This window comes from Rhyacophila brunnea, unplaced genomic scaffold (assembly GCF_057557595.1).
Source record: "Rhyacophila brunnea isolate RB1 unplaced genomic scaffold, BYU_Rbru_1.0 scaffold_6, whole genome shotgun sequence".
Lineage (NCBI taxonomy): Eukaryota > Metazoa > Arthropoda > Insecta > Trichoptera > Rhyacophilidae > Rhyacophila > Rhyacophila brunnea.
This window is the reverse complement of record NW_028233276.1, coordinates 23,933,374-23,946,749: the sequence shown is the minus strand read 5'-3', so window position 1 is coordinate 23,946,749 and position 13,376 is coordinate 23,933,374. Positions and strand designations below refer to the sequence as shown.

Here is a 13,376-nt window from a genome sequence, read left to right as displayed (position 1 = left end):
CTATTTATTTTTTTATAGGCGCTTGGGTAACGTTTTGAACTATATAACTACTTACAGAAAAACTATTAAGTAATTGATTATAAGTTTTATAGTGTGCATAGTGAATAATATTATAAAATAAAATAATGGCCGAAATAAGATCTTGCAGTATTCACCTCTCTATATTTTTATTATTATTTATACTATTTACAATATACTCTCGGTTACCCAGACTAATGATAGGGAGGAGGAGTATCAATAATCTTCCATACCATTAATGATTATTTCATTTTATAATACTATAATATTAGGAAAACCTGTGATGTTTGTTTGTTTTTAAGAATCTTTCAATGATTATCAAATATCAGTGTGAAATCTTATAAGGATAATCTGTATCCGGATAATTAAAAATTTAATTACATTATTTTAATAACACATCTTTACAATATAATCTCCCATTTGCCAAGCCTATGAAACATGTTTTAAAGGCTCAATTTTTTAATACAATTTTAAATTCCATTAGATCATGCTTTAAGGTTGATTTGTAACACTATTTGACGAGAGGGAGATCAATAAATATGATCATTTGTGTATTGTATTGTCAAACGCCTCTTTATCTAGCTGATTAGTGACATTTAAAACCATTGCTATTAAATATTTTATCTGACATCACATACATGCCTTGATTTGTATTTTGGTCACGTATGTCTAGTGTCAGCTTAATATTCGACATAATCTGAATAAAGTTTACAATAATAAATAAGTTGAGACGAGATCGACTGATTCTCAATTGTTAGAACTTTGTCTAGGGATACATGTTTTAAACAAGTATTGATATTTTCTTTTGTTATGATTGCAATAATTTTAAGTATCAATACATTTTCTTTCAATATGACATCCCTAAATATGGCACAGACTAAATGATAGAATGAAACTCCAATTTAATTAATAATTTTTGAAGAGATTTACAAAAAATGTATATAAAGAGAAAACTTGAATCCCAGGCATGAAAAATGTATTCATACAAACATGATGATGCCTAGCCAAATAGAAACTCTGGTTGTACCTACCTATCTATTTAATATAATTTATTGCTGTTATCAAATGTGTGTCAAATTTTTAGAATTTATCTTGTCAACTGATATTGTCCTATACTTATTAAATTTGTGTTAATATTATTGTGGTGCAAAATATTTTGTATCACATTGATGTAAACTGTAAAGGGTAAAGGCCTATCAAAATAAATAAAGATGACTGTTGAAGGTGATTTTCATTTCGATCAACCATTGATAATTAATTAATTGAACACTAGTAGTGCTGCACTTTGCTGTTTTTTATTGCATATTTCATTCATATTAATTTGTATTAATTATCAACTTTTTTCAATATAACAATTATCATTTTCTATGAACAATATCTGTGGGCGAAAGGAAGAGGCTGTCCTGAAAAGTAGTGATTTAAGACTAAAGGCTTCTTCCTTTCGCACACAGATATACAACCTATGTAAATTGTACTTGAAGTACAATAAGCGACAATTAGCATTTCGATCTAAATTCAGTTTTTTTTTTTGAATTATTAATAACGTAATAACCATGTCCTTGCTTTTTCGTACAAGGTGGCTGTTAGTAATTTTGAACAATCACAAACACACAGGCTTTGAGAAAAACACATAAATATTGTGTCCTCACCGGGATCGAACCCAGAACTCTCGGTCGGAAGGCCAACGCCTTACGCACTGCACCATGAGAGCCGCCTGAAATTCACAGTTTCGTGCCACGACCTGACTATAGAAGGCCTTGCTTCACACAACACAACAATATTGAAGACGAAGGATGAAGGGGAAAAAAGGAAATTAGATGTAAGTACAGTACTCACTCAGTAATCCGCAGCTCGATCGTCCGACAACTAATATAATCCGCCGTTATTTTTACTAGTTGAAAGCACAAAATCAAGCTCTATAATTTGCCGGTATTCATATGTCAATTATTCATTATTCATTATGTCAGCTGTCCGCCGTCGTATTTAACCTAGCTGAGGCATGGAACAACCTACTGGGACGGGCAATAATTTCATCATGGAAAAAGCTGTGGCCTCCATGAATCAAGATGATAAAAACTGGGAACCGGAAGACTCAGTTTCATTAGAATTGATTCAGAGAGTGTCTCAAAACTTAGAGCTAATGCGAAATATTTTAAAGAATGGATAGCAGAAAGATCTGAGGAGTATGCGCCACTGACTGATGACAAGTTCATAAATATATCAAGAGGCTTGGATTCTGAGGATGAAGAGATGAAGATAATAATTGTCAACCGACAATGACATTTTTCAAACATTTTATACTTTTTAGGATCTTACATTTTTTCTTGAGGGCAAATTTTTATATTTCACTACTGATTTTTTACCGGTACCTAGTGCAAAAAGCACTCATCAATGGTAGAAATTTTGTTAATAAACAGCTTCGCATGTGCTTGAACCGGGTCTGCACCTAAGCATGAGAATTTCTCATCATAGCGTGAGAAATTATTTCCCATTTTTTGTGATGCTCCGGGCATCTTCTACAATATTTTGGATCAAATATGGACAAATTATAAGAATATTTGTAGTTCAATTGATTTAAGCCAAAATCAATAAATATAAAGTCAGATATAAATGGGGTAAAGGGGGAATGGGCAATAAATAATACACATGTATCCTCAATAATAAATACATATATTATACTCAAAATTATTATCAAAATCAATATTTTGCATTTCATATCTGTACATACCATAAAATTATTATGACTAACAATTTTTAATAAAATAAAAACTAAGCCTACAGATAATAAAATATGTAGATACATACATACCTATAACGAAAGTGAAATTTTAAAATTAGATTTTTTTACTATTTACACAAATAAAAATATATAACTTAAATGGCAATAATAATAAATTATACAAATTAACAAAAAAAATAATACACTTTAAGTAAGTACTTACACTGTAAAACATTTATGGAATATTTCACAAAACACATAAATGTAACATTTGAATTTACCTTATGATTAAAATAAAGCTTATTACGTCTTGTATTTACGTGATAATTAAACAAACCGATTTTGAATTATTAAAATTTTATGCATATTTGCAGGTAATTAAAAAAACCATACACGATTCTATAATTCAGTGGCTTGTTTATAAACTTTTCAATGATGCTGTTCAATAGTGAATTTTGCAACACTATTTTCTATTATGACATTTGAGTTTATTGAACAAATTAATGTACAGTATGATTAAGTTGGTAAACTTCATAATTAATTTAACATCACTGAGTTGGCATTTCTGATTTCCTCACTCAAACAATGGCTGTCACTTTTTGATATGCATTGTTTCAAATGTTATAAATGATTTTACAGGCTTTTTCAATATAATTATAATGTCAAAGTGTTGTATTGTTTGCGCTTATTAGGAAGAATAGCCTTTTCATATTATGCCTGCAAGTTGGCAAATAAATGTCATAATATTAGTAGTGTTAAGTTCTTCTCAAATGAACCAGCTACATGAAATCACTTGTGCTAACCTGATGGTAGACCGGAGGTCTTTTTTCGTTCACTTTCATTATGTTTAGGTTTTCTTCAACATCTTCAGAATTTTGTGATTTTTTTTATAATTTTTTTCAATGTCAAACTGAGATGTATGAATCATCAACTTATAATAAGAAAAATTTAAAGAGTCAAATAGGTTGATCAATTTTATGCACATGATCCACTGTCACGCAAATCAGATGATTTAAAATCATTGGATTTTTTCCCATATACACCATCTCGAGTCTGTTAATTTCATCTCAACCGACTCAAATCGCTGAGTCACAGAAATTTATCCGGTAGTAATTTACACGGTCATTCGAACAAAAAAAGAAATATTGTAATGCTTCTAAATAGTTTTGTTGATTATTATTTTACTGAAATAATTCTCAAAAAATCCGGCGACTTTTGACCCGACAACGGATTGCCTACATTAGATATCGTCTTTTGCGAGGATTTTTAATTACTCACCATGAGTATAGTATTATTAGATTTAAATTTTTAAAAAAAAATCAGTTTGACAATCACAATGCTTGATAAGTGAACGATTAACACCATTCAGAGATTTTGGAGAAATACAATCCCGGAGCTCTACCATAATATTCAACCTGTGAATTCTAATTTGTCGCTATATAAAAAAAGCACATCAGGTTGGGTTTGGTATCATGACTTTAAATGTGAGGCTTTTTTATCCCATTGTTTTTGATAAACTTATACCCAAGTATATTTCAGATATAAATCCAATATCACTGTATAATTCACACCAAGCCAAAAAATTATTGACGGTTACAAATTATAAATTTATAGTCAGGTCGTCTATACATAAATGACGTCATGCCTTAAGGGGGAGGTGGTCTGATAAATTGTGATTATTTTTGAGAAAGGTGTTAAGAAGGGTGTGGAAAATCTGACGTTGCAAACAACAAAATATAAACAAGTTTTATATGAGAATTAAATATTCTGTGAGAACAATATACTGAATTCGACCATTTTCAATGAAATTACTTTTTAACGAATGGCAATGTTATGTAATTTCGACAAGGCAGTAAAAGATTAAAAGATGAAGTGTGATTATGGGTAAAGGGCAAAAAATATCAAAAATCATGTGACGTCATTTATGGTTAACCCCTAAGAAAGAATTTATGATTGGTAATGAAAACACATTACTTTGGTCATTATAATTAAATAAGCAATTTTCATAAATTGGTACACGAATGTTAAAAATAAACTAAAAGTTGAATGTTCAATTTTATAGAACATCAGAATATAGAAAATAGCTGGATCAGAATTTCTGGATACAATATATATATAAATTTTGTTTTATTGTTAATATGCCTAAGATAAAATAAGTACACAATGAAAGAAAGAATGTGACAACATGTGGTCATTTGTCAATGCTGTACAGAAAACGAAACCATTATAGTGTTTGGGAAGTTACCAGTCACGTAAAAATAAGTAAGTATGTATAATATACGCATTCAGCGAAATAATTTATCAGATTGTGTAGATAATTTAAAATATTCATGATGTTATTCATATGATGATGAAGAATATTTCAATAAGTAACCGACGAGCAAATTCATGCTGTCTTGCTAAAGCGTACGCAAAACATGGTAATTTTACACAAAGTATATTTTACCAGTGCCACAATGTTTGGCGTAAACTTTAACAAGATCCCAAAAATGAGCAGTTAAGAATACTGTCTCATAAAATGCTAATTACATAATAAACTTATGAGTATATTACAACATTATAACACCTACTATAACTTTTGTACGAAAATAAAATTATACATATAACTAAAAGTTTTCATATTACTATTAAAAAATAATTTTATCCATGAATCCCGCATGGAGAAAACATTATAACGATAATGTTATTTTATTATACAAAAAATAATACAAGTATAATTAAGGCCGCGGGTGCTGCAGTGGCCTAACCCCAAAAAAATGTTTATCGATTTAAAGTTAGACAAAAATATGACTTCAAAAATTAAATACCTGAGCTTTAATAATTATAATAACTGACCGGTACTGATTACATCGAGAATGCTATCAACATTATCAAAAAAGTGAATAACTGTGGGTTAGGTTACTGTAGCATACACTGCCTCAGTTGATTATAACGAGTGATGACTATCTCTTTGAGAAAAAAACAAAATCCTCAAATCGTAGGAATAATCAATAGTATATTTTTTAAAACAATATTGGTGAATAAAATTATGAAAAACTCGCAAAGCATCTCATAAGTAAAAAAATAGTTTTGACCAAGCAACGCTTAGGTACGAAATCATTATAATAATATCGTCAAATCGTCTACACTATTTTTTTTAACATGATCAGGAATCTATTACTTTATAGTAACATGTATTATATACATATTATTTAACACAGCAAAGTTTTAACAGTTATGTTGTTTAACATCAAATCATGTGCATTAAAACCATTTTTTTTTATTTAACATTAGAGGTGTGAAATATCAAGAATATAATTTACCTATTGTATTTAATAAACATTACAGTTTACTCGGTATCTACTGATTTTAGAGCAATTTGTTATATTTACTAATGAAAGTTAAATTACTCTCACAGCTCTGATGAATTTTAATTATGTATATAACCAGATTTATGAAGGTACATCAATGATATGGGGGTTTATAATCTATAAAGAAAATAAAAGATTTTTCAAGAGCTAGTTAAGTATGTAAATATCCAAATTGACTAATGATTCTATTTTGTGAATACTTCATTTACTATTAGTGCCTGTACACGTGCATGGATTTACTTGCACCAATAGTTTGAATTTTAAATAATCGCGATAATAACTGTTTACACGCAAAAGTGCTGACTGTCTCGCCAATCTCATTCTTCAAGAGTAAACGAGATGAGACGTTGTCACTGTATGGTACTTTGTGACAGGTCGTGAAAATCAGTTAACCTCAAAATGAGTCTCTGCACGGCGTAGATCATTTTTTTACTGGCAGGTTCGCCACTGTCATTCTACTGCGCAGGCGCAGACATCGCACAATCCAATTGTCGCGTGAAAATTCAGAAGTTTCTGAACTTTTTTGATCCATGCACTTGTAAACGGGGTATATAGACGGTAATCGCTACAAAACCTAATTAACAAAAAAATACTTCAATATTTATAAATCTCAACTTGAATTACTTATTATTTTTATGTTGCAATAGACTGTATTACTGTAAAGTTGAAATGCATTTTTGTCTATGAATCCGTAACAATTACTACGTATTTATTTTAGTATCACTAAGTTCAAATTATCAATACTGATCTTATGTGTACAATCTACGACTACGTCATTCTATTGAATTAATTTGATATAGTGTCATCTATACATTCAGAGAACATTTATTTTATTTCTATTATAAGGTAATACAATTGTGTCTGGCGGCACAAGATATGAATATTAATTTGTAGAATCAGAAGCAAACATATTGTTTTAAATTACACCATTAATTATGTTTTTACTTTATTAATGAACCAACCTAACATGAGGTATTGAAACATGATCAAAAATTACATTAGGGAAGGTTATGTAAGCACACATTTCTTGTTAGAGTAAGGTATATAATTCCCAACTTCAAAGTATTGTACAATTTTATTATGTTAGGTAAGTTTCATTATAATAAGCCAATACATAATATTCACAATGTATTGTAAAGACAGTGAAGAGTGGAAATAATCTACATATTATTGATAATGAAATAATTTTACTATGGTAAATATATTCAATAAGAACATGATATGAATATTTTCCATAAGTTTCGGTAAATGTGATGTAGCCTTTATGCTACAATTGTTAAGGACAAAATGGATTCAAATCAATAGGTACATGATTTACGATTAACAACTAGTAAAACTTAGTTCGTTATCTTCTACAGCCTTCTCGACAAAAATTTCGTAACGATTAAATTTAATATTCCTACAATTTCTAACACTGATGTGCGGAAAACTTTATTAACTTGTTTAGAAGGAAAATATCAATTTGTGACTAGTAATCTTGAAATTAATTTCGTTTAATATTATTTTATACTAAAATTCAAATTCGCAATGGCTCTTTATCATTACTTAGTATACATATATCATCATCATTCAGGGGGTTCTTTCAAAACAATGACTGCCGTGATATTAGCAGAGTTATTTTTCTTTGAGTAGTATTGCATCCACTTAATTTTCTTTTTTAATGTTTCAATGTTCAATGCAACCCTTTGTGAATGCAGTGAATATCAGTACATCCTAGTGCATAGATTAATAATTAATAATTATTACTATAATAACTATTGACAAAATATAATTCAATTCAAATAGATCGAGAGCCAAAGCTATCTGTCTAATGATAGTATCCCATGCATCAGTATTTAACATAATACAAACCTATTAAAAATTGATTTAATCAAACCTAAAAATTAAATTTTTCTTTGACTTGTTTAAAAAAAATCCTATCTAAGAATTGGAAGCTTAAATACCAAATCCCAGCATCGTGAGATATACTTTGGCACTTTTTACAATCAATCTGTAAACTTATTCCAAGTTCCAAACAAATAAGAGAACGACATCATGTCATCATTCAACACACAAATGGAATGTATACATCGACCCATTTTTTGTTAATTTTACATAGGTAAATAATAATTACTTTTCATAAAGAATAATAAGATGTTTAGTGGCTCTTGGCCTAAAAAAATCTGTCTAATTGTGAGCCAAGCTAAAGAATACAATTACAATAAAACTAATGAATCAAATACACATATTATTATGTATTTCTTGTGTATTTGATTAAGGGAACAAATATGCAGACGGAATGTTTTCATAAAATTTCAAAATTTTTAGATTTAAGCCACTGCCTTCTATAGATTTTATAGAAGGCAGTGTATAAACACGCATTACTTGTAAAACCAATACGTACAATGTATTGCCAAGTTTGATTATTTACAAACACCAAGTTCATCACCGAGATTGAAATAGTGAAGGTTCATCATAGATGTTCATTTGTACATCAAAGGGTGAGAGACTCTTTCTAAGATTTGTGCAGGAACTTGGAAATAGAGCAGTTGTTTAATCGTGATTTTATAAATTTGCTCAAACCCGCCACAGCAGAAGATGGTTGGTGGAGTCTTCTCTCCCGGCGATCTCCGACACTCCCGAGCTCCTGAAGTCTTCGTAGCCGTCTCCTCCCGAGATAACCAGCAGCTGTCCGCATGTATTAGCCTCTGAAGTAGTTTTCAGCTTGCTCGGAGAGTGAATCGATCTTCTGAGGAGGGATGGCTTTTGATTTGTGTTGTTTTGAGCGATGAGAGTGGCCGAGCCGTTTCCTGTCGGTCCGGATGTTTCAACCACTGTCAAAAAACGAACATGACCAGTGTGACCTTGCGGTATACCTGAAAACATACATAAGAATATGCGATTTGATGAAAATGTGTTAATTTTATCTTTAACTAGGTGAACAACCCGGCTTCAATAAAGTCGCTTTGTTGATCAATAACATTTTTACTTAACAAAATAATGGTTCTTATTTTCAATATAAAAATAAGAAAATAATTCTAACGGCAGTAAAATTAAAACAAAACAACACCAAATTAAAATAGAATCAAAATATGCAAACTTCATCTTAATTTGTGGGAAAATTAAAAATTGGAGGGAACAAACATACTTTGTATTTTGTAATATTACTAGCTGAAGTACTCGGCTTCACATGAGGTCGCTTCAATGAGTCAATCTTAAAATATCTGTATCTAGGCATACAATATATCAAAATGAAAATAATTCTGACAGTCAAGTCAAACAGAAGAACATCCATTTAAAATCGCATCCAAAATATGCAAACTTTATCTTGATCTATCGTAATAGATTTTTGGGTTTCCTCCGTGTGTACTTCTTCCTTCTTTCCTTGACGTTTAGAGCTCGTTGCAGAGGCCATTATCAAGAATTGATTAATTTGTAATATTCCAATGAAGGGAGTCGTACCACAAAGCGTAGGAGGAGCAGGCGGTCGAGGGGGTGCAGCAGAAGCGGTGAGAAGAACTCCTGCACTTGTTCCCACCCACAGCAGTTCGCGGCACGCCAACAGAGAGGTCACTCGAAGACAAGCAGCTTTGTGCTGTCTAATAATGTCATCACAACCTAAAAGGACACATAAAATTTGAAAGAATATATTATGCGTATGTATTTTAATATGATTTATTAAATTTAGGTTTAGGTTTACTAAGACATTTTAAAAGCACAAGTACAGCAACAATTGGAGAAGAACATACATACAATTCTGAGCTCTATGGTTTGTAAGAAGATTCAATCATTTAAGATTGGATGACTGCACTAGCTAAGTAATATGCACCCTATGGGCGTCAGTAATCTAGAAAAGAGAGTTATGTCGAGTAATCCAATGAGGCGCAAAAAAAGACACAGCCAAAAATTAACTGATTAAATGTGTCGCTGAGTTTCAAAACCCGCTATAACACTTTTTCATTATGTTGAGAAAATCAATAAAAACTTTTTGAACTAAAAAGGTTTTTGAATGTTTCAGTAGTGTTATAGCGGGATTTGATAGACACATTGATTTTGTTTCATAAATGACAGTTAATCGTAGCGGCTTTTGAAAGAGGCGATAAAATTTTCATGTGAAGATTTTAATAACGAATACAACTATATATATATCTTAATTATTTCAAAAAAGTGTTATAGCGGGTTTTGAAACTCAGCGGCACAAATATATTTACAGCCATGTATGGAGCAGCGAATTGGAAAGTGGCCACATTAGATAGGACCAGGGGGAGAAATTTTTAATGAATCCAGGATCTACTCCGGGTTGTTGTGATCGTGATAATTATGGTGACAATAATATGTAGTCACGTGTGTAAATGGAAACAATCTTATCAAGTTTTATCAGTTGATTTTGCATTTTTAATTTCTCATAATATGCCAAGGGATTGTGTTATTAAAAGGCAATGACTATTTTCACTTACCAGCCAGCATTTTTGTGACAGCCGGTGCAATGTTGAGCTCGGTGAGCATCTCTTTGGTGTTGGCATGGTAACACTTGAGAACAGCTGTGTTGTGAAGAGCCACCCACACTCCCAGTCCCGAGATAGCCATGTGACTGATGGGCTTTTGACTGTCACTGCTCACGGAAAATGAGTCTTCAACCTGTGGACAGATTCACAAATAAATCATAATCTTCCTCAACCATCAAAATTTTATTAATGTCACTGCGGCCGCTTGTGTATTAAACAACTGTATTGTATTCAATGTGAATCTCAAACAAAATATAAATAGGTACCTATTCACATATTAATTGTGTATCTTTTAGTTTATTACATAAAAAAATAGCATATCACCTTCCACAAATGTGATTTTAATTAGAAGGTGTACATTCAATAATAACAAAACTATTCCACATGATTGACTACCCGCTAATGTACCTATTTACAGAAGTTTGTCTTAAAACAAAAGCATATAATACAACTAATATTATAAAGGAATTTGAACTCTACATAGAAGGAGTTTTATATGCACTCCATATTGGTTTTTCGGAATGAACGATTATATGTGTGGGTATATTGGTAACAAGTTCATTATTTTATTCTTTTATTGGTAGCACCAAAAACAAAATGGCTGCTCGCATTTTGGTTTGAAGCTGTTGCTTTATTTATATAACCTATATATGCATTTCTCGGTCTATAATGTGATTATTCATCTTAAAAATAATGGTCAATATATTGCTTTCATTTGCCTACATAAAATTTACAAGGGAGTAATAATCGGATAGTAAGGAGTCTTCGCCACACATACCCATGTTTGGAACATTTTAGAAAGATGGTTGATAAAAGTATAGATAGAAGAGGTATATACCTGTATTGTATTTGGATTGATCACTTTGACGTTGGTGTGTTGAGCACACCAAAGTTTTCCGCCAGATAGAAGAAGTTTGGTCACAGGGCAAGAGACAGTTCCGACAGATAAACTTGTGTGCTCAGTCCAGCTTCCTGTAATTATATTACATGCATTACGATTGGGAATAATTCATAGCTACATTGAAAACTAATAATCTCAAACGTAATTACAGTATCCAGTTGGTTCTATTGAGAATTAAAATTGTTATGTTAATTATTATATCACAAAATAAAAGTATTTACCGTTATCTCGGACATACACCATGATATCTCCATTTGCCAAAGACACAAACACTTTATTGTCAATGTATCTGCAAAATAAAAATAATCAACATTACTAAAGTTTTCATGTAAATAAATATCTTTGTAATTAATCATGTTATATCTCTTCATGACAGCTGGTAAATGGGAGACGAAAAAAAAGTCTATCTAGTGGTGTACATAAGTCAAAAGATACACATCGAAGGTATTGAAGAATCAATAACGTGCAACCATTAATTTAATAATATAATAAAACAATGATTCTGTCAACTTTTATTTAAGGGAGAGAGGCATAGAAATTTATTGTCAAATTGTTTAATAAGAATTGTATTGTTATGTGACATAAACGCTGTACACAATATTGCTGATTTTGGAATATATGATGAAAGAATATGCCAAACAAGCCCGATTGTAATAAAATACGATGTGTTATATATTATCTACTACTTTTTAAATAATTACTGTAATAATAATATCGGTTTTTAGAATGTTTATTATTAAAATTTAATTATTTTAATTATAGTGACATATAGTTGTTAAGTTGCCTCGAAGGTTTTCTATTGGAATATTCTTATCTTACGTGAAGGTGTATGCTTTGTAAATCGGTAAATATATGTTTCTATGGAATCGTAACTTTTGATTTGATCCCCATTAAGTATTTAATTTGCTTAAGTAATTTCAATTATTATGTTTTGAAGGAGAAATGGTATAATAACTTACACAATGCAATGAACTCCCGATCCATGTTGAATTTTGACTTTGTTCTTCTTGATTCTAATGTTGTCTGAGCAGTTGTAAACGTGTATGCAACCGTCTTCTGTGCCGAGCCACATCGTGGGCTGATTGCATCCATTGTTATCATCTATAGATTGCTTCGGTGAAGAAGTGCCTGAAATGAGATATCAAATTAGTTAATTAAAATAAATTCAGTTGAGAATGTCTCACTAAATGGACTAAACTGGTCCTGAATACTTAATATTTCAATTAATACAATGCTTTCCACCAACCTCATTGTTTTTTTTATCTGTGTTTGTAATTGCAATATGACAATACTGAATATAATAAATTCAAAATAGAAAGTTATTAATAATAAGTCAACTCATGAGCTTGTTGTATTATTGGTTTACATCTTTAGTATGCATATCAACTGTGAGTGTGCTATAAAAAGTATGTAGCTCTTACTATATGTAGGCCTGGAACAAGGCCCTAGTGATTTCAGCCGGAGGTCAGGAGGCTTATGTAGGTTGGGTTCCAAGTGTGAACAGTATTATAGAGTGGAGAATAGTATTTATTAGAAGATAAGATAATGTACAGTGTTGAAGTTTGACAGGTTTTCAGACAGGACAGTCTTTCACGTCTAGAATCCGAGTGTCTGGAAACAACCTCGGGAGTATATATTTATTCCGTTTCAAGGTGCTTCAGTAGCAAGAATTCGTACCGGGACAACTGAGCATTACACAATCAAATGAAATTCGAAAATATATAGACGTTTGGGAATTATAGGTACTTTTAAAATACATATTGAATATTTATATTATTATGTTATTTATTACTTTGTGAGAATGTAAATATGCACATGTAAATAATGATTTGATTGCACATATGTTTAAGTTCCAACGAAAAGATAGTTCTTTTATCTTTATATGAAGCATCACGTATAATAAT

The 13,376-nt window shown here is 30.9% G+C and overlaps 1 protein-coding gene across 1 annotated transcript in view; it reads right to left on the bottom strand.

Moving 5' to 3' along the window:
* Positions 1-7,713: 7,713 nt before the first annotated feature.
* LOC147065433 (rho guanine nucleotide exchange factor 17) overlaps positions 7,714-13,376 on the bottom strand; it is a 178,831-nt gene continuing 173,168 nt past the window's right edge. The window contains exons 15-20 of the mRNA XM_085957158.1: positions 12,432-12,600; positions 11,694-11,761; positions 11,410-11,543; positions 10,524-10,704; positions 9,529-9,684; positions 7,714-8,942 (exon numbers count right to left, since the gene is read on the bottom strand). Coding sequence (XP_085813284.1) covers positions 8,644-8,942; positions 9,529-9,684; positions 10,524-10,704; positions 11,410-11,543; positions 11,694-11,761; positions 12,432-12,600 — 1,007 coding nt within the window. The 3' untranslated portion in view covers positions 7,714-8,643. The remainder of the gene's footprint in view (positions 8,943-9,528; positions 9,685-10,523; positions 10,705-11,409; positions 11,544-11,693; positions 11,762-12,431; positions 12,601-13,376) is intronic.